Here is a 24,414-nt window from a genome sequence, read left to right as displayed (position 1 = left end):
TGTCCCTCATCTTAACTAAATTCAAGACAAAAAATGTAATAACCAGACAAGGACTAAGGAATTTCCAGAAAGGAGGTTTACTATTAGGATTATAGTTAACGAAAATCGAGTCGAAAAAAAATCGTGTAGTATCCAAAGTGTGCAGTGGAATGATTGTGCTCGTCTTCGGAAAGAGTTTTTATTCTCCTAGTCGTTAAAATGCTAAATGCTCAATTTGCCCTCAACTTTTAAGAGGTTGCTCAAATTAGGATATGATTTTTTAATTTTAGCAATTAACAAAAGATTACAATTAAAGGGTGTTTTAGACAAAATTTAAAGAGTGACATTCATTACCTATTAAAATCCCAGCTGGCAAAAAAAAAAAAAAAAAAAACTGACACCTGACAATAAAAATACACTTGGCAGCTGACTCATTAAAAATAAAAATTTTAAAATGAAGACTTTTTTCTCTTTTTCTTTAACATTTTCTCTCTCAACCAAGAATATCTTTTTAATTTAGTACCTTTGCTTTCTCAACCAAAAATACTATCTTCAACTCATTACCTATTATCTTCCAATAAAAAATCACTCTAGTTTTAATATCCTTCTTGTCCTTAAAACAAAACTTTATTAATTACATGTTACTAAAACAAAACCTAGGATCTACTAAATTTGCATCCCTTAAACATAGATCCAATCCTAAAATCCCAGCAAGCACAAAAAATTTGGAAGCTCTAGTTAGTTTACATCCCCCCACCAGCCTTAACCACCATCCATTCAGTTCAGTTTTGTCGTAACCACCGTCACCTTTTGCATACAGCCGTTACATAGCATCACCAAAGCCTTCACCCGAAAAACAAAAGAAAACCATAAAAAAATAACAAAATTGGCATCATAAGAAAAACTTAGCCACAAATTTTTTGAACGATAACAAAGTCACATACAATACAAAAAAAATGCATGAAAAACCACCATGTACGACGTTAATAATGGTTGTGGATGGCAACAAACAGGTTTTTGGGATTTTGCAACGTTGAAAATAAAGATCAAAGATAAGGGATAAACATAGTGGGATTTCGAGTCATTTGAAGTAACAAAATGAGTGTTTTCGAGGTATTAAAGTCGCACCTTTTAAGTGTAGATCTAGAAATTATGGTGATTTTTTTTTTAAAATTTAACTTGAGAAAGGGAAAAAAGGGATCGAAAGGGATTTTGGGTAAATTTTGGAATATTTTCCACCCCAACGAACGGTGGATGGAGGGGTTGGTGGTGGCCAGTATGTTGGATTCTAAGTTGACTTGTTGTTTTTAGGGGTGTTCTAGTAAGTGAGGAAAGAGTAGGGTGGGCAACCCAACCCGCCCCCGACGGTTTCGATTCGATCCGAGCCCATAAAGTCGAATTTTTTTTTTTAAATCGAGTTTCGGATCGGGTTGGGTAGTGCTAAAAAGAAGTCGAGGTCGGATCGAGTTCGGATTTTAAACAAACCCAACCTGATATTATATAAAAATAAAATTTTAAATTAATTTTTTATTTATATATTTTTATAATTATATATTTAAATATTTATATTTTAAAAAATAATATTTTATTAATTTCGAGGTCGGATCGGATTGAATACGATTTATACACTATCGAGTCAGGTCGAGTTCGAGTATGAAAAAAATTTAAAAAAATTAAAAAAAAATTTAGGTCGAGTCAAGTCGGGTTTGACGGATATGAAATCGAGTCGGATTCGGGGTGAGCAAAAATCCGCCCCAATCTGATCCATTGCCAACCCTAGAAAAGAGGTTTTCTTTTAGAGAGTGAAAATGTTAAAAGTGAAAAAAGAATATGTGAATTTTTTCTCTCAACCCTTAAAATTTTTTTTTTTTAATAATTGACAAGTATTTTTTTTTATTTATTTTTTAAAGATTTCATTTTAACATTGGCCTATGTAATGCACTAATTATATTTTATTGGAAATATTTCATCTTTAATTATTATAATATAATTAATTATAATTTAAAATTATATAAAATTTATTAATATTTTATATAAAATTCATAATTAATTTTTATATAAATTTTTATCATGATTAAATAATTATAATTTTATAATAAAAAATTATAAATGATATGTTTTTATTTTTTTCCATTTTTTGTTTTTAATTTTTACATCTCGGATACGTTAAATCTTTATTTTTTAAAATTAAAAAATTAGTAATGATTTAAGCAACCCTTCACTGACAAAAATGAGCATTTAACTGTGATAAAACCTTCTTCGGTTGAAAGGCTCTTTCTCTTCTTTTTTCTCTTTTTTTCAACTTTATCCATTTCTCGTGTTTCCTCCAAAACAAGCGCAGATTTTTTTTTTCAGGAAACCCAAAGTAATTTGCTGGAAAATGTCGGGGAAAGGGGCGAAAAGGTTGATTACGGGTGGCAAATCCACGAAGGACAAAGACAAGGATAAGAAGAAACGTGTCCCCTGCTCTTTTCGCACTAGTCTTCAGGTCCCTTTCTCTCTCTGTGTCCTCTTAATTTTCTGCTTGAATTAGATTTTCTTTTGATTGTTTTCGTGAATTAGATTTTTATTTTGTGAATTTTAATTATGAAGCATTCTTTAGTTCTTAGCAAAAGTATAGTTTCAGATCAAGAAAAGCAGATTTTTTTTTACTTAATTCTATTCTCATGTTTATGACTCTTTGTTGATGTTTGAATCGTCGCTATGAATAGTTGTGCTCTTTGTTGGTTCCCTTTCATTTATCAAAGGATTTACATGTTTTATGGTGTTAGTTGTTGCAAATGAGACACTTACGTGTTCTATGAACAATTGCAGTCGTGTTGAACCTTATTAAATGTTATTTCCATGTGAGGGCTAAAATGAAAAGGGGAAAGGTGGGTGGGTAGTTGAGACAATTTGCTCCTGTTGATGACTATAGTTTCCGCCTTTTCTTTTAATGGATTAATTATCTTAGCATCTTAGCGTTTTATGTATTTTCCAAAAAGCTGGGGAAATTTTTGTAAAGGAGGGTTGAGACATATGGTCTATGAGAAAAACTAGAAAGTTCCATTTGACTTGGTTTATTTTCTATTCTAATATATTCTGATGGCTGCTACAAGTTTAGTAAACTTATTGATTCATAAGTATTGTTTGGTTTTCTCTTGATTCTTTAAATGTTAACTGAGTGAACTTGAGGCACACAAAAATAAAAGCAATGAAATGATAGCCAATAATGAAGGTTTACTTGTTCTTGGTTGCAACTTCTTTGAGGGATTTATGCACAACTTATGGCGTGCTTTCTATAGTGGCTTTGTTTTGAGGTACATTATTGTGACAACAAAAATGGACTAGTTAGTTATCTGTTAAAACTCTTTTGAATTAGTAAAATTATGTATAATAAGGTTTTCTTTATTTTGCGGAAAACTATTTTTGAAAAATGATTTTTGGAAAATGTTTACATTTTTTAAATTGAAATAGATTTTTTGTTATTTGGATAAATTAATAAAAAATATTTTCCATTGTTTGGTTGTTTTCTGAAATTTTTTTTCTTCAAATAAAATTAATATAACTATCAAAATATTAAAAATTATTTATTATTAAAGTATATTGAAATTAGTTTTATTAAAATTATTAATATTAAAAAATAATTATATTTTAATAATAATATCTAATATTAAAATATTATGTTAATATTAAAAATACTTAAAATAAAACTATTTATTATTCTTTATATTATTTATTAATATTATAGGCACCAATTTTGTTTGATTCTAAAAAAAATTATTATTATTATTATTATTAAAAATACTTAAATAATATAATTTTGTTTTATATTATTATTATTATTATTATTTAATTAATTAATTGATTAAAAAAAAAGAAGAAATAGTAAAAAAAAATTTTTGTTTTAACTTTGGTAATTGAAATCAAGTTGCCAAAATGGTTCCTTTTTCTCCGGACATTGCCTAACTTAGTACCATGAAATCCAGTGATCAAAAGTCATCGGATAGGTCTTCAAAATTTTTTACAAAAGGATTCTAGAAGATCTGGGATTGAAATTCCAAAAGCTTTATAAATAGAGCTAATTTTTGCAAAAGAGAAGGAAAGAAAAAAAGAAAGGAATGCTGTTAAGACAAAAATAATATAAAACAAAAAAGAAGAACATATGAGGGAAGCTTAGGGGTTTTGCAAAAAAAGAAAAAAAAAAACAAGAAACACACATAAACAAAAAAAAAAAAAACTCAAAAACAAAAAAGACCCTTTAAGAAAGAAATTATCAATCTAAGAGGTTTAAGTTTTTATTGAAAAATCTAGTTTTAAAGGAGTGTTTAGAAAAGAGAAAGGATCGATTTGGGATTTTTTGAAAATTTTTTTAGTTACTAGATTTTGAAAAACTTTGAATTTTTTGGTGACCTTTAAAGTTTTTAATGATCGAAATCTAGGAAAATGGCCAAAATCTGGAAATTATTTGAATTTACCAGTGTCGTTTGAATTTTTTGGCAATGGCAGGCAGCGACCGATTGAAAACTAGGTAACTGTGGTGGTCGATGAGATGCGCTGTGTTTTTTTAGAGAGAGGCTCGAGCGTAGAGAGAGGGGAAAAATTAAAAAAAAAGCCTTTTATAGACATACCAAAACGACGTTGTTTTGGGTGTTTGACTCGTGCTCAACTCATGCAAGATAGGCATGTCAACCTGCGCGTTGACTCAACTTGTTTGGCAGGTTTTTCTTTTTCTTTTTCTTTTTATTTTCAATTTTGATTTTGATTTTATTTATTTTGTATTGATTTTTATGTTTTTCTTATGTTTTTTTTTTTATTATTATTACTAGTAATAATTCTTTCATAAATAAATAAATAAAATAAAACTAAAATAAAATAAAATATTGACCTAAAAAATTTAATATGCAAAAAAAGTTAATAATAATAACTATTTAAGGAAAATAAAATTTTATTGCAAGCAAAAATATTATTTAAGTTTCACTAAAGTGTTGGAATAATCTAAAAAATAATTTTTGCTAAAAAATAAAATTTAATAAAAATGATAAATAAAATAAAAATGATAAATTATTTAAATGAATCTTTTAAATGTAAATTTTAGATAAAGCTAAAAGAGTTTTATTTTTTTTAATTATTGCAAGTAAAAATAATTTTTCAGATTTTACGATAGAATTGGAATAATCCAAAATTATTTTTATTAGAACAAATGTTTATTTAAACAATGTAAAACAATAAAAAAAATAATAATGCAATAATAATAATAATTGATATTTTGAATAAATTTTTATAAAAAATAATTTTTTTAAAGAAAATTGAAAGAGTTTGATTTTCTTTAATACAAGTAAAAGATTAATATTTTTAGATTCTGTCAGTGAGTCAGGATAATTTAAAAATTTTTAAATAATAAAAAAATAATAAACAGTAAATAATAACAACAAAATAATAAAAATAATCAAATAAAATAAATTAATTAAATCGCTCAATTATCATAAAAAAAAAACTAATTTTATTTAAGATCTTGTCAAAAAATGGAGATGATTCTAAAACTTGTTCAAAATTTTTTGAATTTTGTCGAAGAGTTGGGATAGTCTTAAAATTTGTTTAATAAATTTTAGAAACTCACCAAAGAGTTAGGTTGTTCTTAAAGTCCTTTTTTATTTTACAAATAAAATATCTTATTGTGAGATTTCGAGAATTTTGTGAACGGTTGATTTTCCTGAAATATTTTTTAAATAAAGATTTTCTTTAAATTCTACTAAAACGTTAGAGAATTTATAGAATACGAAAATAATAATAATACTAATTTCATAATAAAGAAATTTTTTTTTCATAAATAGATATTAAGAAATTAAATTTAAATATAAAAAAGATCGCATTATCAAAATTAAATGATTACATATGTTTAATTGGTACCGTTCTTCGAACGGGTGACCTGAAGGTGCTAAAACTTTTCTCACTAACAACCGTACTTTCGAACCTAACTTTGATTTTGTAGTCTTAAATTTCTTTTAATAAATCTTAATCAATTTTGAGATTTTTATTAAAAGATGATATTTTTGAGTGGCAATCACATCTTAGAAAAAATATTGGTGGTGAACTCTAAAAATTTTCATAAAGTCTAGTGATCGAGTCCCTCATGGACGAAAAATCGTTATAATAGCTTGACGACTCTACTAGGGAAGTTGGAGAGTCAAGCCAAGAATTAAACATGTGTCATCCAAAATTTGATTTTATAGTTTTTTTTATATTTAATTTTAATTTCTTATCTCATTTTAGAATAAAAATAAGGAAAAAAAAGGATAAAAATTTGATGGATTCATATAGTTTTATTATGTTATTTTATTTGGCTTATATTGTTGCAAATTATATTGTTGATTTTATTTTAATTAATAATTGTTGCATTCCCTCATACACATGTACATTTGCATTCATGTACAAGCTCTATTCCCAGCTCCCAAATCTATCTCTTTTTAGGAGGAAGTAGAGTACTTACACTTTCGTGAGGTTAAAATATCTTCGCTTGGGCTAGCGAAATATTTTTACTCAAATTGAACCATTTTTGTTGGTAGCCCATTATGGGTGAGAATCGGGGGCCTTACTAGTCCAAAGTGGATGACAATAAGGATCAATTTGGGAACATTTTTAGCTTATATTAATTACCATACCTTACATATAGTAAACCTTAAAAAACTAACCTTAGATAGAGCCATAGCATTTTTGTATATTTTACACTAAATTAGGACACATTAGGGATTATTTATTTTAATACAATTACTAACCCTAATTTGTTCTGCTTTTCTTTTGTTTCATGATCATGCATAATCATAAACACTTGCATATGTGATGTACTTGTCAATGTGCCAATATCAGTCAAAAAATTTTTGGTCTTGCTACAAAAATACCATCATGATGTTCTCAGTTTCGAAGCCCACTGTGTATGAAGAGGCTAATGTGGTGATAACTCTATCATTAGAAGCCCAAAGCAAAAAGGGAAATTGTTTAAAAGAATCTAAACAGAAAATTTTACTTGAAGAAATCAAACTGGGGCTTTAACAAAATGACATCTCTGAGATGGTTAAGATCTGGCACGTGTAACAACTCTTAGAAAGATGGTTTTCGAGGAAAAATATGATCATATTGCTTCACTCTTTAAGGTGTTTACGAAAAATCAATTGATAAGAGATTTAGTTTAGTTTTGAGACCCTGTATATAGATGTTTCATGTTCAATGAGATAGATATAACCTCAACGATTGAAGGATATACTACATTGTTATGGTTGCATCTTTCTAATCCAGATAAAATCTATTTGCAAGGTCAAAAATTTGGATCTAGAAAGAAACTTGCTTATATGATAGAGGTCTCTACTTAGAATGTGAACTCATATATCCAAACAAAAGGTAAAAGTGATTGCATCCTATTAGGAATCTTATGTGATTACATTGTCAAACACTTAGAGAATGAACGGGGCATGAGAATGATAGCTTTGGCAATTTATGGCTTAATCATTTTTTCGAAGATTCTATGGCATATTGAGTTATCAGTAATTAACTTCCTCGAACAGGTGGACAACAAAATCAATCGTGTTTCTTCTATACTAGCAGAAACTTTTAGATCATTGAATCACTATCGAATAAAAGGAAGACGTTTCATAAGGTGTGTACAATTACTCTACATTTAGGCAAAGAGTCATCTTCAACATCTTGTGGGTAAATTTTATCCTACTTATAGTAATAAAAGTAAGCCAATTAAAGAATGCTACAATGTTGAGTGGCCAAAATCAAAGACCAAAGAAGAGTGGGTATTGACTTTGCAAAATTTCACCAGTACTCAAGTTATATGAAGAGCTCTATGGATGCCATGAGAAGCCATGTTGTACAAGTGTGGTGACAAGCCATAGGTTCCATTCTTAAGACTGTGAGGAGGTATAGGTTACACTTCAGCAATGGTTCATTAACAAGTAGGATTAGAGTAATTTGTTCCAATGACTCATGACTTTTGGGAATTAGAGTTCTCTTTCAAAGAATCAAAATTTCTAGGAAAGGTGAAAAAAATTATTAGAGAATGGAAGCAAACTCAGAGAATGGATTGTGGGAGATATATAGACAATGCCACACCTAAATATTTGATATGGAAAAGTCAATGCGTCAAAACCAAAGTTGGTCCCAAAGAAAAAAAACAAAGCCACCAAAAAAATGCCTATTACGAAGAGGTCCCTGAAGACATAAAGATTATAAAGTGCAAATTTAAAGAAGAAAAAGAAATATGAGAGCCTAAAAGAAAAAGCTTAAGCATGTGATTAATGATTAGAAAGATAAGATTGATAAAAGTGAAGCAAAATCTTGAAAACTTGAAAGAGAACAAAAAAAATATTTATGAAAGATGGCATAGGTCTGTCACTTTAATGATCACAGAACTTGAAGAATTAAAAAAGAATGCAGAACAGCTTCTATACAATTTATTATCTAAGGAAAAAAAGCTTAGGCAATCCATGGAAAAAAAAGATATTACAAGGTCTCGTTGATGACTTGAAACAGCAAATGCACTATCAATGAGAACCATTCAAGTTTTGAGAGAGGAATGAGATTAATTTGAACATAAAGCACAGTATTGGAAAGAAAAATGTCTACTGAAAGAGTCTTAAGTATCTTGCTTAGTATAACAGATAAAAGAAGTCAGCTTCAAAGCAAAAGACATGGCCCAAAAAGCTAAACAAGTAAAGAAAAAAATTTACGCAAGACAACACAGCCAATGCTTGACCAATATTTTAGATAATGCTTATGAGTAGTATAAGCATGTAGGGCACTTTTTTTTGAAAATTTTAATATTGTAATGAAAGAAGTATTTAGTGAAAATAATGTGACGTTATGATGGTTCAAGTTCAGACTTAAAATTTTTTGCAAATACTATATACATAACAAGCACATCTTTTACATTTATGCATTCATGCATCATATGTATGTTCCATTTAAAAAATGTATCATGACTAAAAGAAAAAGGCCTCGAAATAATAAATCTCAAAGAGTTTCCCTTAACTTGATCAGGTGTAAGGATAGTTAGGCCATTCGAAAATATAGATCAGATCACTTATCATCATTACAACACTCGTTCATAAGTTAAAATCATGGAAAACGAGCAAGCATCTAAAATAGAAAGAATGGAAAAAGCTCAATTTGATATACGAGAGCAAATGATTAGGTCTCAACAAGAAACTAGAAAAGAAATGGCTGCAATGATAGACATGATAAGAAAAATGACTAAGGGAAAACAGGCAGCTGAAAAAGTGACCATTGAGAAAAAGCCTCAAGCCTTAAAAAAATACCAGTGATAAGGAAGATCCATTGTATCCACTAGGGTTTACTCCATCCTATATTCAAACCTATTATCAAGTGCATCCATAAATGACACAACCTGAAAGGCAGCCACATGCTCAGTTTAATTTACCTCTCTTCACGATTCAACCACATAGTCAAAGACACATTGGTCTAAACATTGGGGTAGTCATGTTAAGCCCATTATGGTCTTAGATTTAGATGATCCAAGAGAACAAAAGAGACTAAAGAAAGGCATATCTGAATAGTCTGAGAATATAAAGGTGTAGCAAAAATTAAATTTCTTGGAAGAAAGGCTACGAGCTGTTGAAAATGTGAATATTTTAGCACAATTAATGCAAGTGAACTCAGTTTGGTTCCAGATTTGGTAATCCCACCAAAGTTTAAAGTATCAAAATTTAAAAAATATGATGGAACCAAATGCCCTCAAGCATATATCCTTATGTTTTGCCAAAAAATGATCGAGTATATAGACAATGATAAGTTACTTATTCGTTGTTTTCAAGATCTTATCCATTGTTTTTAAAATTATCTTACCGAATTAGCTGCTAGATGGTATAATCAATTAGACAAAAGCCATATTCATTCATAAAAAGATTTGGCCAAAGAATTATTACTCAATATAAGCATATCACATACATGGCTCCAAATAAACTATCCTTACAAAACATAGAAAAGAAAGCTAATGAAACATTTAAAGAATATGCCCAAAAACGGTGAGAGGTTATGACTCAGGTTCAACCTCTTCTTACCAAGAAAGAAACAACCATTCTGTTCATCAATAACTTTTGAACCCCATACTATGACAAGCTTATTAGTCATACCGTGAAAAACTTTGTTGATATGGTGATTATAGGTGAGATAATAAAAAATACCATTAAAAATAAAAAGATTGATGAAGGTGATGTTTCTGGATCAAAGAAAAGAGGGTCACCCAAGAAAAAAGAAATAGAAGTGCAAGTTGTCACCACTGAAAAATCAAAACCAAGACCTTTTATCCCATACCACTAATATCCTGTATACCAACCCTTTTACCCAACCATTTTTAACATTTCCTAAAACCCATACCACTACCAATTAGTGCAAACCTAGATACTTACCTTTCAAACCAATGTTCATCCCCAAGCACTTTCACCATGACCTTCCCCTCAGTCAAACACCATAGATTTTAATATAAGAAAACCTCGAAATAATCAAGAGTGATAACAATTTTATTCAATACCTATGACTTAAATGAAATTGTTGCCTCATTTATTCCAAAAACATTTGATAGCCTGACAACTCATAAAGCTTTTAAAACCTCTATATCCGAAATAGTATGATCCTAAAGCTTCATATAATTATCATTATGGGATTCATGGCCACTCTTTGGAAAATTGTATAGCTTTCAAATGTAGGGTGCAAAGCTTGATTGATAACAGAATTTTAAATTTCATAACCAAGGTTGGACCAAGTGTAGAGGCCAATTCATTACCTAATCATAGTAGGGTATTAGTAAATGCTTTAAGTAGTATGATGACTTAGAACATCAAAAGAGAAATAAGTGAGATTAGAACCCCTATGGACCAAATATTTGCTATTTTATTAAAAGTCAATATGATTTACCCAATACCTAAAAACATAGAAAATGAGAATTTTACATATAATCTTGATCTAATTTATGAATTTTATATGGGGATGGTTGGTTATTCGCTTCAAAATTGTAAAGCATTTAGATAAGAATTGTAGAGGTTGATGGATTCTTTCCTAATTGAATTTTATGAGAAATATGAAGAAAGTTTAATGAATGTTGTGACAAGAGATTCATCTAAAAGCAGGTCTTACTAAATGAATTTTGAACCTGTTACCATCTTTTATAAAGAGAAATTAAGTGTTAAGTTTGATAAGCTAGTTTGTATGAATTTTAAACCTGTCACCATCTTTTATAATGAGAAATCGAATGTTAAAATTGATGAACCGGTTTATATAACTCTGCCAAAGGTGACAATTTAGGTCCCTAGCCCATTCTCGTACAAAATTGATAAGGCAATCTCTTGAAAATATGATTGTAATATCATATCACAGGGTTTGGATAATGGTTCATTTCAATATGGCTCATATCTATACAAGCACAGCAAACATAACTAGTGTAGGGAGTATAACTCGAAGTGGACTGTGCTATACCTCAAAAGCACTTGAGAGAGCACAAAGAGAAAAAGCAAAGAAAAGAGAGATAAGCTTAAAAAAAAAAAGATAGATTGTCTAACAATCAAAAGACTCACTTGCCTTAGTCCTAAACCAAGAATGTAAGAATCCAATTACAAAAAAAAAAAAAATTTGTGAGTTTTTGAAACTTATTAAGCACAGTGAGTATAGTGTGGTGGAGCAATTGAATCGTTTACCAGTTCAAATTTTTATGCTCTTGTTGTTGCTAAACTTTGAGTCTTATAGAAATGCATTGCTCAAAGTACTTAATGAGGCTTATGTAGCTCATAATATATTTATGAAAAAACTTGATTACATTATGAGAAATATCATAATGGGTAATTTTATATTATTTAACGATGATGAGATTCCACCCAGTGGTAGAGATGATGCTAAGGCTTTACATATCTTCACAAGATACAAGGATAACACATTGGCCAAAGTTCTTATTAATAATAGATATTTTTTGAATGTTTGCCAATGATTACACTATCTAGATTGTCAGTTGACATGTCTTACATGAAGACAAGTCCCATGATAGTGAGGGTTTTTTATGGGACTCACTGTGACATGATAGGCGATATCAAGCTACCAGTTCAAATCGATGAATGTACTTTTGATATAGTCTTCCAAGTCATGGATATTGTTCTTTCCTATTGTTGTCTTTTAGAAAGACCATGGATTCATATGACAAGAGCTATTCTTTTCAATTTGTATCAGAAGGTGAAATTCATAATTGATGAAAAGGTGATCATTATTGCTAGTGAAAAAGATCTGCTGGTGACTAAACCGTATACTATATTATTTGTTGAAGCAATTAAAAAAGCATCAAAATGTTCTTTCAGATCTTTTAAATTTGTTAATGCAACCTATATGGGTGAAAAATCAAAAGTGCCTATTCCATGTTTATCTAAAGCTTCCAAGATGGCTCTTAAAGAAGTGGTAGGAAAAAGACAACAAGTGTGGGCTGACTTGCTTGGGATGCAACGACCGTGGATGATGCTTAAGAAAGAATATCAATTTGGTCTAGGGTGAAAGCCAACTCGAAAAGGAAGAATAAAGTTCATAAAGGAGAAAAGAGAAAAAAGATCAACTTGTTTTCTAAGATAAGAGGTAGAAACTAAAAGCCTATCTTTTTTTCCCCTCTATAAAACTTTCATCTCAGCTAGTTGTATCTAACTAGATATAGCAAGAAACATAGAGAAGAGGCTTACACCATTATTAGAAAATACTATCATTGAATTCTCGATATAAATGGTGGGTAAAAAAAAAAAGAGAACGAAGATTCGAGTTGTCTATGGATGTATCTTACTCCTTTTAGTGCATGATTAAAGAATTGGCACATTGATAAGCTGCCTGTTGTTTTTAAATTTTCTCTAAAGTAATGTGTTGAACCTAATCTAAATACTTTAGTTAAAAGCATTAGATTTCTTATGTGTATTTATTTCTTTATTTTTAATTGAATAAATGACACGCATAGTACATTTGTCCATTTCTTTTGCCTTTTTCATTTTAATTCCTTGAATTACTATACATCTCTCTATATTCTTTTCATTTCACTTACTTTTAGGTATTCAAATAATGAATGTGAAGATCATCATGACAATATTTTGAGATTTGATTTTGAAAATTCTATTTATATTAGTGAACTTGTTGATCAAGAGAATGTGAAAGACCATGCAATATCTCCATAATTATTAAGATTAATAAAACAATAAGAGAAGCAAATCATGCATAATCAAGAAGCCACTGAAGTTGTTAATTTGGGAGATGAAGAAACTAAAAATGATTGGTACTTTAATGTCATCACTAATAAAGCATGAGCTGATAAAGTTACTACATGAATATGTAAATTTATTTGCTTGGTCATACCAAAATATGCTTGGGCTGGATACTAAAATTATAGTGCATAAGCTACCTTTAAAGCTTGAGTGTAAACTAATTAAATAGAAGTTGAGAAGAATGAAACTGAAAATATTATTGAAAATAAAAGAAAAATTGAAAAAGCAATTTAAAGTGGGATTATTAGAAGTGGTCAAATATCCCGAATGGGTGGCGAATATAATTTCAGTATCCAATAAAGATGGCAAAGTGAGAATGTGTTGATTATCGAGATCTAAACAGAGCAAGTCCAAAAGATAATTTTTTATTGCCTTAAATTGACACTTTAATGGACAATATAGCTAGGCATTCTCTATTTTCATTCATGGATGGGTTTTTAGGCTGTAATCGAATTAAGAAGATATGGAAAAGACTACTTTTGTGACATTATGAGAAATATTTTGCTATAAAGTCAACCCTTTCAATTTGAAAAAAGCTTAGGTAACTTATCAAAGAGCCATGGTAACTCTATTCTATGATATGATGCACAAAGAAATAGAGGTGTATGTGAATGACATGATTGCCAAATCCCGTGAAGAAGAAAATCATGTGGCTAATCTCATAATGTTATTTAAGAGATTAAAAAAGTTTCAGCTCAAGCTCAATCTAGTTAAATGCATTTTTTGTGCAACTTCAAGAAAATTACTAGTATTTATCATCCATTAAAAAAGAATCAAGGTGGATCTAGATAAGATATGTGCCATCCAAGAGCTACCACCTTCGTGCATGTAAAAAGAAGTAAGGAAATTTTTAAAGATATTGATATGCTTATTTCATTTCTTAACTTACAGCTAAATGTGACCCTATATTCAAGATTTTCCTAAAACACAGGTCAAAAGAATAAGATAAAGATTGTCAAATGACATTTGAAAATATTAAAGAATACTTATCAAACCCACCAGTATTAATGTCGCCCATCCCTGAAAGACCTTTCATCTTGTATTTGATAGTGCATGAAAAATCAATGGGATATGTTTTTGGGTAACATGATGAAATAAGAAAGAACAAGCCATTTACTACATAAGCAAAAAGTTCAATGATTACAAGTCTAAGTATTAACCATTGAAAAAATGTGTTATGCACTAGTTTGGACAGCTCGTTGGCTCAAATAGTACATATTGTATTATATCACTTGGCTCATTACGAAACTAGATCTAATCAAGTACATTTATAAAAAAGCTTTCATTGTTAAGAGGAATAGCAAGATGGCAAGTGCTACTTTTTGAATATGACATCGTGTATGTATCCCAAAAGGCAATCAAAAGAAGTGCTATTACTAAATTTCTTGCAGAACGCATTCATAAAAATTATGTGCCTAAAAAAATGAAATTCAATTTTTCAGATGAAAACTTAATGTTTATATTGCACATTGATAAAGAGCATAATGAAGATACACGAAAGATGTATTTTGATAGTATATCAAATACTTTAGGGCATGGTATATGAGTAGTTTTGATATCTCTAAAAGGAGATTACTACCCAATCACTGCAAAATTAAGTTTTGATTGTATCGATAATATGGTAGAATATTAAGCATGTGTTATGGGTCTTCAAGCTACTTTTGAAATAAAGGTCTATACATTGAAAGTTTTTAGAGACTCTACCTTGGTCATATACCAATTGCAAGGAGAATGAGAAACCAGAGACTCAAAGTTCGTTCTATACCAAAAGTACATATTATAATTGATCAAAAAATTTAAGAATATTTGGTTTTATCATTTACCCCGAAAAAAGAATCAGATGGCTGACGCTTTGGCTACATTAGCAGTAATGTTCAAGTTAAATAAAAATGCTAAAATCCAACCCATCAAGTTGAGCTTGTGAAAGAAACCAACAGTTCAAATGTTGAGGAAGAAGTTGATGAAAAACTATGGTATTTTGACATATTACAATATGTTAAGTACTAGCAATACTTGAAACACATATTAGAGAAAGATAACAGAATTTTAAAAAGATTGGCAATGGGTTTCTTTCTAGATGGAAAAATTTTATATAAGAGAAGTCGATACCAAACACTATTAAGATGTATGAATGCTGTTGAAGCTAAAAAATTGGTAGAAGAAATCCATGAAAGTGTTTGTGAAACTCATACAAACAATCACATGATGACTAAGCTGATCATGAGAGTAGGATACTATTGGTTAACAATGGAAAAAGATTGCATCAACTATGCTAAAAAATGTCACAAATGTCAAATTTATGCAAACAAGATGTAAGTTCCTCCAATGTCTTTACATGTTATGTCAACACTTTAACCTTTCTCTATGTGGGGAATAGATGTAATAAGGCCTATTATACTAAAAGCTTCAAATGGACATCGATTCATCTTAGTGGTAATTGACTATTTCACAAGGTAGGTAGAGGCAACTTCATATGCTAATGTGACAAGAATGGTGGTTTACAAGTTTGTCAAGAAATAAATCATATATTGATATAGCTTTCCAAAAAGGATTATTTCAAATAATGCTTTTAATTTGAATAATAAAATGATAACTGAAGTTTATGCTCAATTCAAAATCAAACACCACAAATCAGCACCTTATTGTCTAAAGATGAATAGGGCAGTTGAAGCAGTTAATAAAAACAAAAAGAGAATTGTTGAAAAGATGACAAATATGTATAAAGATTGGCATGAAAAGCTATCATTTACATTACATGCTTATCGAACTTTGATTCACACATCTACAAGAGCTACACCATTTTCTTTGGTATATGGGATAGAGACAGTATTTTCCATTAAAGTTAAAATTCTTTCATTGCATATTCTCATAGAATTTGAGTTGGAAGAAGCTGAGTGGGTTTACGCTCAATATGAACGGTTGAATCTCAATGAAGAAAAAAAACTAGTTGTACTTTGCCATTGTCAACTATATCAAAGAAAAATAATACGAGCTCATGACAAAAAAGTTCACCTGTGACAATTTCGAAAGGGAGAATTAGTATTGAAGAATATTCTTCCTAACCAATAGGATCTTCGAGGAAAATAGACTCCTAATTGGAAAGGCTCATATGCGATAAAAAAAGTATTTTCTAGTGAAGCACTGATCTTGACAAGAATGGATGAAGATGATTTGCCAAATCCAATCAATGTCAATGCAGTAAAAAAGTATTATGCTTAAAAAAAGGTAAAAAAACAAAATGAACTGAAAAGATATCTAAGTTAAAAACCTGAAAAGGTAACTTAAATTTAAAAAAAAAAGTATTGAATGGAGTGGGCCAATTCTCAATATGTGCTAAAAGATCTCATTAGTTTTGGGCTAGCTTGGTCTGCTGCACTTTTAGAAAGTCAAAAGCACCAATCAAGAGTTTTCAAAAAAGAATCCATGATGAATTAGTTCATGATGATCTAAATATTCGTTATGTAATTAATTGTTTTCTTTGTTATATCTTTTTGGATAATGCATGAAACACTAATAAAATACCTTTTTATTTATCTTTCCTTAATCCTTCTCATTAAAAAAAAATGTGCAATGTGTTATAATTATCGTGAAATTCAAAAGATGATGAAAAAACAACAACCATGAAAGACACATTATTTTGAAAGAGATTTAAAATGATAAGCAAAATAGTAAGGAACAAAGGTCAATGAGAAGAGAGGCCTATAAGTCATAAAAATGGTAAACATTGATTATGGAAAATGTGAAGAGAAATCTTTTTATCTAAACTTAAACTGTTGTTAGAATGCATGGGAATCAAAAGAAAAAGAAAGGAAACAAACATTAAGAAATTTTGAGGATTAAAAGAAAATGACAAAAAAAAAAAAAACCATGGTCTCTTCATTTGCATCATGAGTGCATTTGCATCATGATCATCATTCATGGCATGACATGGCAAAATTATGAAAATGTCATTCATGCACACATTTGCTACAATAGATATATACGTCTAGGACAATCTAAGACCTATAAAAAAAATGTCAAAAAGAAAAAAGATATGAACCCTCTGTTTAGAGGACTCTTTCAAATATCATTGCCTTTGAAATTTTTAAATTTAAAATTTCATTGCCTTTGGTTAAAAGAGCCATTTAAAGTTTTGTTATTTTCAGTCAGATGAGCCTTTTAAATTCAGTTTCATTACCTTTGGTCAAAAGAGCCATTTAAAGTTTCATAGCTTCTGGTCAGAGGAGCTTTTAATTTTAAAAGCCTCTAGTTTGAGGGCTCTATCAAAATTAAGCATGATTTGTAAAACCAAAAAGCATAATTTATAAGTCCTTTCAGATTTTTAATTTAAAGTTTTGTTGTCACTAGTCAGAGGAGCCATTTAAAGTTTCATTGCCTCTGGTTAGAGGAGTCTTTTAACATTTAAAATTTCGTTGCCTCTAGTTAAAGGAGCTTTTTAACATTTAAAGTTCGTTGCCTCTAATCAAATGAGCCTTTTAACATTTAAAGTTTCATTGTCTCTGGTTATAAGGAGCTTTTTAAATTAAAATTTGTTACCTCTAGTCAGAAAAGCCTTTTAAGATTTAAAGTTTTGTTTGCCTCTAGATAGAGGAGCTTTTTAACATTTAAAATTTCATTGCTTTTGGCTAGAGGAGCCTTTTGAATTTAAAGTTCGTTACCTCTGGTTAGTAAAGCCTTTTTTGAATTTAAAATTTTATTGCCTTTGGTTAGAAAAGCCTTTTAAATTTAAAGTTCGTTGCCTCTGGTCAAAGAAGCTTTTTAAATTTAAAGTTTCGTTGCCTTTGGTTAAATGGGCCTTTTGAATTTAAAGTTCGTTGTCTCTAGACAGAGGAGCCTTTGAATTTAAAGTTAGTTGCCTTTAGTTAAAGAAGTCTTTTAACATTTAAAGTTTCATTGCGTTTGGTCAGAGGAGTTTTTTAACATTTAAAGTTTTGTTACCTCTAGTTAAAAGAGCTTTTTAAATTTAAAGTTTCATTACCTCTAGTTAGATAAGCTTTTTGAATTTAAAGTTTCATAACTTATGTTTAGAGGAGCCTTTCAATTTTTCTTTCAAAAAAATTTTTTTTACGTTCAATGTTTCGTCTTTTGTATGTGTTTGCCCGAACAAAATTGGTGTCTTTTTATCTTTGCTTTATTCCTAATTATCATAAATAAGTAAAGAAGATTAGCTGTAGGCACTAATTTTGTCTTATTCTGTTTTAGCTTAAATATAATTTTGTTTATATTATTATTAAAAAAAAGAAAAAAAAAGTCAAAAAATTTTTTGGTTTTAAGTCTGGTAGCTAAAATCAAGCTACCATAATGGTTCTTTTTTCTCCTTGACACTACCTAACTTGGTAGCATAAAATTTGATGACTAAAAGTCATCAGATAAGTTTCTAAAATTTTTCACAAAAAAATCCCAGAATATATGAGATTTGAATCTTAGAAGCTCTATAAATAGAGCTAATTTATGCAAAACATGATGAGAGAAAAAAAGGAGGGGAATACTGTTAAGAAAAAAAGGGCGAGCTAAAAAAAACCCAATAATCACAGTTCTTTTTGACAGAGGAACCGACAGCAAACACAAAAAAAAATTTAAAAACAAAAAAGACCTCTCGAGAATGAAATTTTGATCTATGAGGTTTGAGACTTTTTTTAAAAAATTTTGGTTTTGAGGGAATGTTTAGGAAAAAAAAAAGATCAATTGAGATTTTTTAAGATTTTTTGAAAATTTTTTTGGGTTGTCGAATTTTGAAAAACTTTGAAATTTTTGGCGACCTTTGAAGTTTTCGACAATCAAAATTTGGGAAAATGTTTGGAATCTAGAAATTATTTGAATTTGCTGACGCCATTTAAAGTTTTCGGTAACATCATGGTGACGATCGATCGAAAACTAGGTAACTATGGCAGTCGACGCCTTTTGAAGTTTTCGACAATGACAAGATGATGATCGATCGAAAATTGGGTAACTGTGGCAGTTGGCATGAAGCATTAGGTTTTTAAAGAAAGAAGCTTTGAAGATAAAGAGAGAGGGGAAAGAAAAAAATAAAAAAAAATAGAAATAGGCCTTTTATGGGCATACCAAAATGATGTTGTTTTGGTTGTTTGACCTGTGTAGGATCCGTGCAATAACTCACATATGACTTGACCCGTTTGGTAGGTTTTTCTTTTTTTTTTTATTTTGATTTTGATTTTATTTATTTTGTATTGATTTTTTTATTAGTTTTTATGTTATTTTTATGATATTATTGTTATTTTATATTATTACTAATAATAATTCTTTTAGAAATAAATAAATAAAAATAAAAATAAAACTAAAATAAAATATAGACTTAAAAAATATAATATGCAAAAAAAGATAATAACTATTTAAGAAAAATAAAATTTTATTGTAAGCAAAAATGTTATTTAAGTTTCACTAAAGTGTTGGGATAATTTAAAAAATAATTTTTGCTAAAAAATAAATTTTAATAAAAAAGATAAATAAAAAAATTGATAAATTGTTTAAATGAATATTTTAAATGTAATTTTTAGAGAAAACTAAAAAAGTTTGGTTTTCTTTAATTATTGCAAGTAAAAATAATTTTTCAGATTTCACTATAAAGTTGGAATAATTCAAAATTATTTTTATTAGAACAAAGGTTTATTTAAACAATGTAAAACAATAATAATAAAAAATAATAATAATTGATATTTTGAATAAATTTTTATAAAAAAATGAATTTTTTTAAAAAAATTGAAAAAGTTCGATTTTCTTTAATATAAGTAAAAAATTAATATTTTTAGATTTTATCGGTGAGTGGGGATAATTTAGAATTTTTTAAATAATTAAAAAAGAAATAATAATAAACAGTAAATAATAACAACAAAATAATAAAAATAATCACAATAAAAATTAATTAATTAATTAAATCACTTAATTATCATAAAAAACTAATTGTATTTAGGATCTCATTAAAAAGTTTAGATGATCTTAAAACTTGTTCAAAATTTTTAAGATTTCGCTGAAAAGTTGAGATAATCTTAAATTTGTTTAATAAATTTTGAGAACTTACCAAAGAGTTGAAATGTTTTTAAAATCATTTCTTATTTTATAAATAAAATATCTTATGATCAGATTTAGAAAATTTTATGAATGGTCAATTTTTTCAAAATATTTTCTAAATAAAGATTTTCTATAAATTCTACCAAAGCTTTGGAGAATTTATAGAATATGAAAATAATAATAATAATACTAATTTCACAACAAAGAAGTATTTTTTTTTCATAAATAAATTTTTAAGAAATTAAATTTAAATATAAAAAAGATCGCTTCATCAAAATTAAAGGATTACACATGTTTAATTGGTGTCATTCTTCAAACGGACGATGTGAGAGTGCTAATACCTTTTTCACTTGTAATTATACTCTCGGACTTAATATTGATTTTGCTGACCTAAATTTCTTTTAATAAATCTTAATCATAAGATTTTTATTAAAAGATAATATTTTTTGATGGCCAATCACACTCTAGAAAAAAGATTGGTGGTGACTCTGAAACTTTTTACAAAGTCTAGCGATCGAGTCCCCCACACACGTAAAATCGTTATGACAAATATATTAATATATTATTTAATAGTATATTATTTATTAATATAATATTATTTATAAGTAAAATTATACTTAAAAGTATTGATAAATAGTTCTACTCATAAAGAGTTCTTTTTCGAAAAATATTTTCTCGTTTTTAAATCCGTAAGAATTTTCAAAAAAAATTGTCTTATTTTTCGTTGATTAGTTAGTTTTCTGCTAAATAAACACATGAAAATACAAAAATTATTTTTTGAAAATAATATTTTGTGAAACAATCGAAGCCTAAGTTTGAATTAGTGGGTGAAAGAAATATTTTCACATGGAAAAAAAATACTCATTTCTTTCTAGTCTGGATTGACTATTTTGTGCCAAAATAGAATTGAGAATAGGAATAAAATTTGTGAAATTTGTGAAAAAATATTCATGCATAGAAAGGTGCTTGTGAAAGAGCTGAGCATTGATGATGGACAAAGTGTTGTCACTAATATCTAGCATTATTTGTCTTATGTGTATGAATGTTTAACTATTAACTATAACTTTTTAATTTTGCATTTTTGGTAGATCTAATGGTTGAATTGAAATTTATGCTTGTGTGACTTGCTTGCAGTTTTCCTGTTAAAGCAACATGACAAGTCATTCTGTGGACATCTTAAAAAAACATTTTGTTATAAAAAATCTTGCAATTTGGAAGATGACCAAGTTGTTGAAGAACATGATGTCAATGTCTGTGTTGCGTAAAGTCTAGATGCAATAGGAACAGGATTGCTATTATATGTTCAATGTGAGAGAGAGAGAGAGAGAGAGAGAGAGAGAGAGAGAGAGAGAAGGGAGGGTCTTTGTTAACTTATGAAGCAAAAGGTTTGTATGAATTGATTGTATTTCTCACTGAGTTGTCAACTTGCTCCATCCCCTTGACAATAGTTCTGCTAAGTATTTGGACTCCTTGTTTTCTTGATCACCGTGTATATCACGTACTACCCTAAACTTGTGCCATTTCGTAGTTGTGGGTAGTAGATATGCTGGTTGAATTGGTTGTATTCTTCAAAAACAGTTTGATAGGCCAAGTATCGCGAGGAAGTTTTTGCACTTGTCCTAGATATCTGGTTATCAAAAATTACGAGCATATCAATGGTTGTTTTAGCATGTGGAACTTGTCTTAGTTACCTGTAGCTGTGTTTACTGTTTATTATAATTAATAGACTCATAGACTCTGGAATCTTCCAGGTCAGCATCCTTTTCAATGTTTGAATTAAGACTATATTCCGCATCCTAAAGTGTTTTGCAGAAATTGGGCTTTCTATATGTGGTCAAGGCATATTAGCATATCATCATCTGTACAATACATGATATAATGAATATTTTATTCTACTTTGGACTCTAATATGACTACAATTAACTCTTTTTAATTATAATCAGTTGCTTCTTATTGATTTATATGTACTCCCCGTAGTTCCCAGTGGGTCGTGTCCATCGACTGCTGAAGACAAGGGTTAATGCAAATGGAAGGGTCGGAGCAACAGCTGCTGTTTACACAGCTGCCTTACTGGAGTACCTGACTGCAGAAGTGTTAGAACTGACAGGTAATGCAAGCAAGGATCTGAAGGTTAAGCGTATTACGGCTAGGCATTTGCAGCTTGCTATCCGGGGTGATGAAGAACTCGACACCTTGATCAAGGGAACCATAGCAGGCGGTGGTGTTATCCCCCATATTCACAAATCACTTATCAACAAATCCTCTAAGGAGTAGTTTATGTAATTGATCTCTTTTCGTTTTTGTCTGTACCCACAAACCTCAGCTTGTTTCCAGACAAGGTGGATACGTGTTTTCCAGTAGCTAATAATGGCGATTCAGGATTTGAATTAGAAAGATGGCTTCAAATTGCAATTCTCGTACAAACTGCTGATATTTTACACACAAGCATTCGTAAAATACTCCGTTACATCTTAGCAAAGGTGTAAAACGGATTAAGCAGATACGGTTTGACACGATATGAATTGTGTTTAATAAGATTCATTATTAAATAATCAAGTTGGATAGGCATGATGTTAGTTATGTTTGACAAGATCCGTTATTAAATAATTTAGTTGGATCAAATTTGACACAATTTGGCCAGGTAAAGGATTTTGGGTTTGGAATATGTTGAGGGCTAATGCTAATACGTGGCAAGCTAACAACACAGCACGCCTTTAGGAGGTCTGAGGGCGGAAGAGTGATTCTTTTCTCCAATTTTATTTATTGATATCTAAGGGCCTAGCATAATGATTTGACCGTAGAATTGTTGAATATAAGATCGAAAATGAATATGAACTAAAGAATTTATATCTATAATTTATTTGTTTATTTTTAAAGATGTTAGTATTTAATTTATGTTTATTAAAAAAATTATTTTTTTTGTTTGTAATCGATTCATTTAAATAATAAATTATTTATATTTATTTTATATTCAATTTAATTAAATTAAATAAATTTATTTATTAACATTAAACGAATATGATTATGAATATATATAGATATTTATATTTATGAATAATAAATAAATTATAATCAAATAAATTTAAATTAATATAAATAAATTTTAAAATAAAAATATAAATTTATTAATATTATTATAAAATAAACAGTAAATAAATAACAAATAAATAAAAAATAAATTTTAAACAAATTTATTTATAAATATAAATAAATCAAATAAATTTTTATCATATAAACAATATAAAAATATTATTTAAAATTATTTATTAATCTTAATAAACAAATATAAATAAATAAAAATAAAATATATTTATAAATAATTTATTAAAAATTTTATTCGTCGGTTATCACAACATTAGCTTTTGGTAAAAACTAAAACCTGTGTCGTTCGTATGCAGACATCCATGACAATAATTTAGTTTATCTGCCCAAATGATGTGATTTGACCCACAGACAATTTTGCTGGCTACGGGGCCAATTAAATACTGAAATAGGAACCGAAAACGTGACTTATTATAATTATTACGTTTCCTTCCATAAAAAATATATAATAATAATAATAATAAATATTTCATTTCACGAAAATTAATTTTAAAAAAACTAATTTTTATATTTTTAAATATTTATTTAATAAAAAATTTATTAATCCACAAAAAATAATTTATCTGTCAATGAAACATAAGATATTTTTAGAAATTATTTTTTTATTTTGAAAATAGAAATATAAATTTTTAAAAAATTATTTATGAATAAAATTATTTACCAAGCTCTTGGGTACAATTTTAGGTAAGTCAAATTTTAAACATGATTTTATAAGTTCAAATTTAATTTAAGCCAATAAATAAATATTATTATATTAATAAAAATATTTTTATTTATTTTTATTTAAAAAATTAAAAAATAAATATTAAAAATCTTTTAACACTTTTAATTTTAAATATTTTATAAGTATACTCAAATACGATTTTGAACATGTTATTCAAGCTCGAGTTTGATTTATTCTGATTTAAAAATATTATTATATTAATAAAAATATTTTTATTTAATTATAGTTAAAATATTAATATATTACTAACTTTTGAATTTAAATTTTAAAATGATGTAAAAGCATGTAAAACAAAAATAAAAAATAAAACTT

The 24,414-nt window shown here is 28.4% G+C and overlaps 1 protein-coding gene across 2 annotated transcripts; it reads left to right on the top strand.

Moving 5' to 3' along the window:
- The first annotated feature begins 2,210 nt into the window (after positions 1–2,210).
- On the top strand, positions 2,211–22,670 carry LOC111281262 (putative histone H2A variant 3). Of its 2 annotated transcripts, XM_089757137.1 has the most exons (3): positions 2,224–2,467; positions 4,468–4,679; positions 22,254–22,670. In XM_089757137.1, the coding sequence occupies exons 2-3, from the start codon at positions 4,644–4,646 to the stop codon at positions 22,548–22,550; spliced, it is 333 nt and encodes a 110-aa protein (XP_089613263.1). In that variant the 5' UTR covers positions 2,224–2,467; positions 4,468–4,643; the 3' UTR covers positions 22,551–22,670. The 2 variants fall into 2 exon arrangements, with proteins under 2 accessions (XP_022724696.1, XP_089613263.1); XM_022868961.2 differs by lacking the exon at positions 4,468–4,679 and having other exon boundaries at positions 2,211–2,467.
- The last annotated feature ends 1,744 nt before the right edge of the window (positions 22,671–24,414 follow it).

The sequence above is a fragment of the Durio zibethinus genome, chromosome 28 (genome assembly GCF_047325235.1).
Source record: "Durio zibethinus cultivar Kanyao isolate XHJ-2024 chromosome 28, ASM4732523v1, whole genome shotgun sequence".
NCBI lineage: Eukaryota > Viridiplantae > Streptophyta > Magnoliopsida > Malvales > Malvaceae > Durio > Durio zibethinus.
This window is presented reverse-complemented; position numbering and strand designations above follow the sequence as displayed.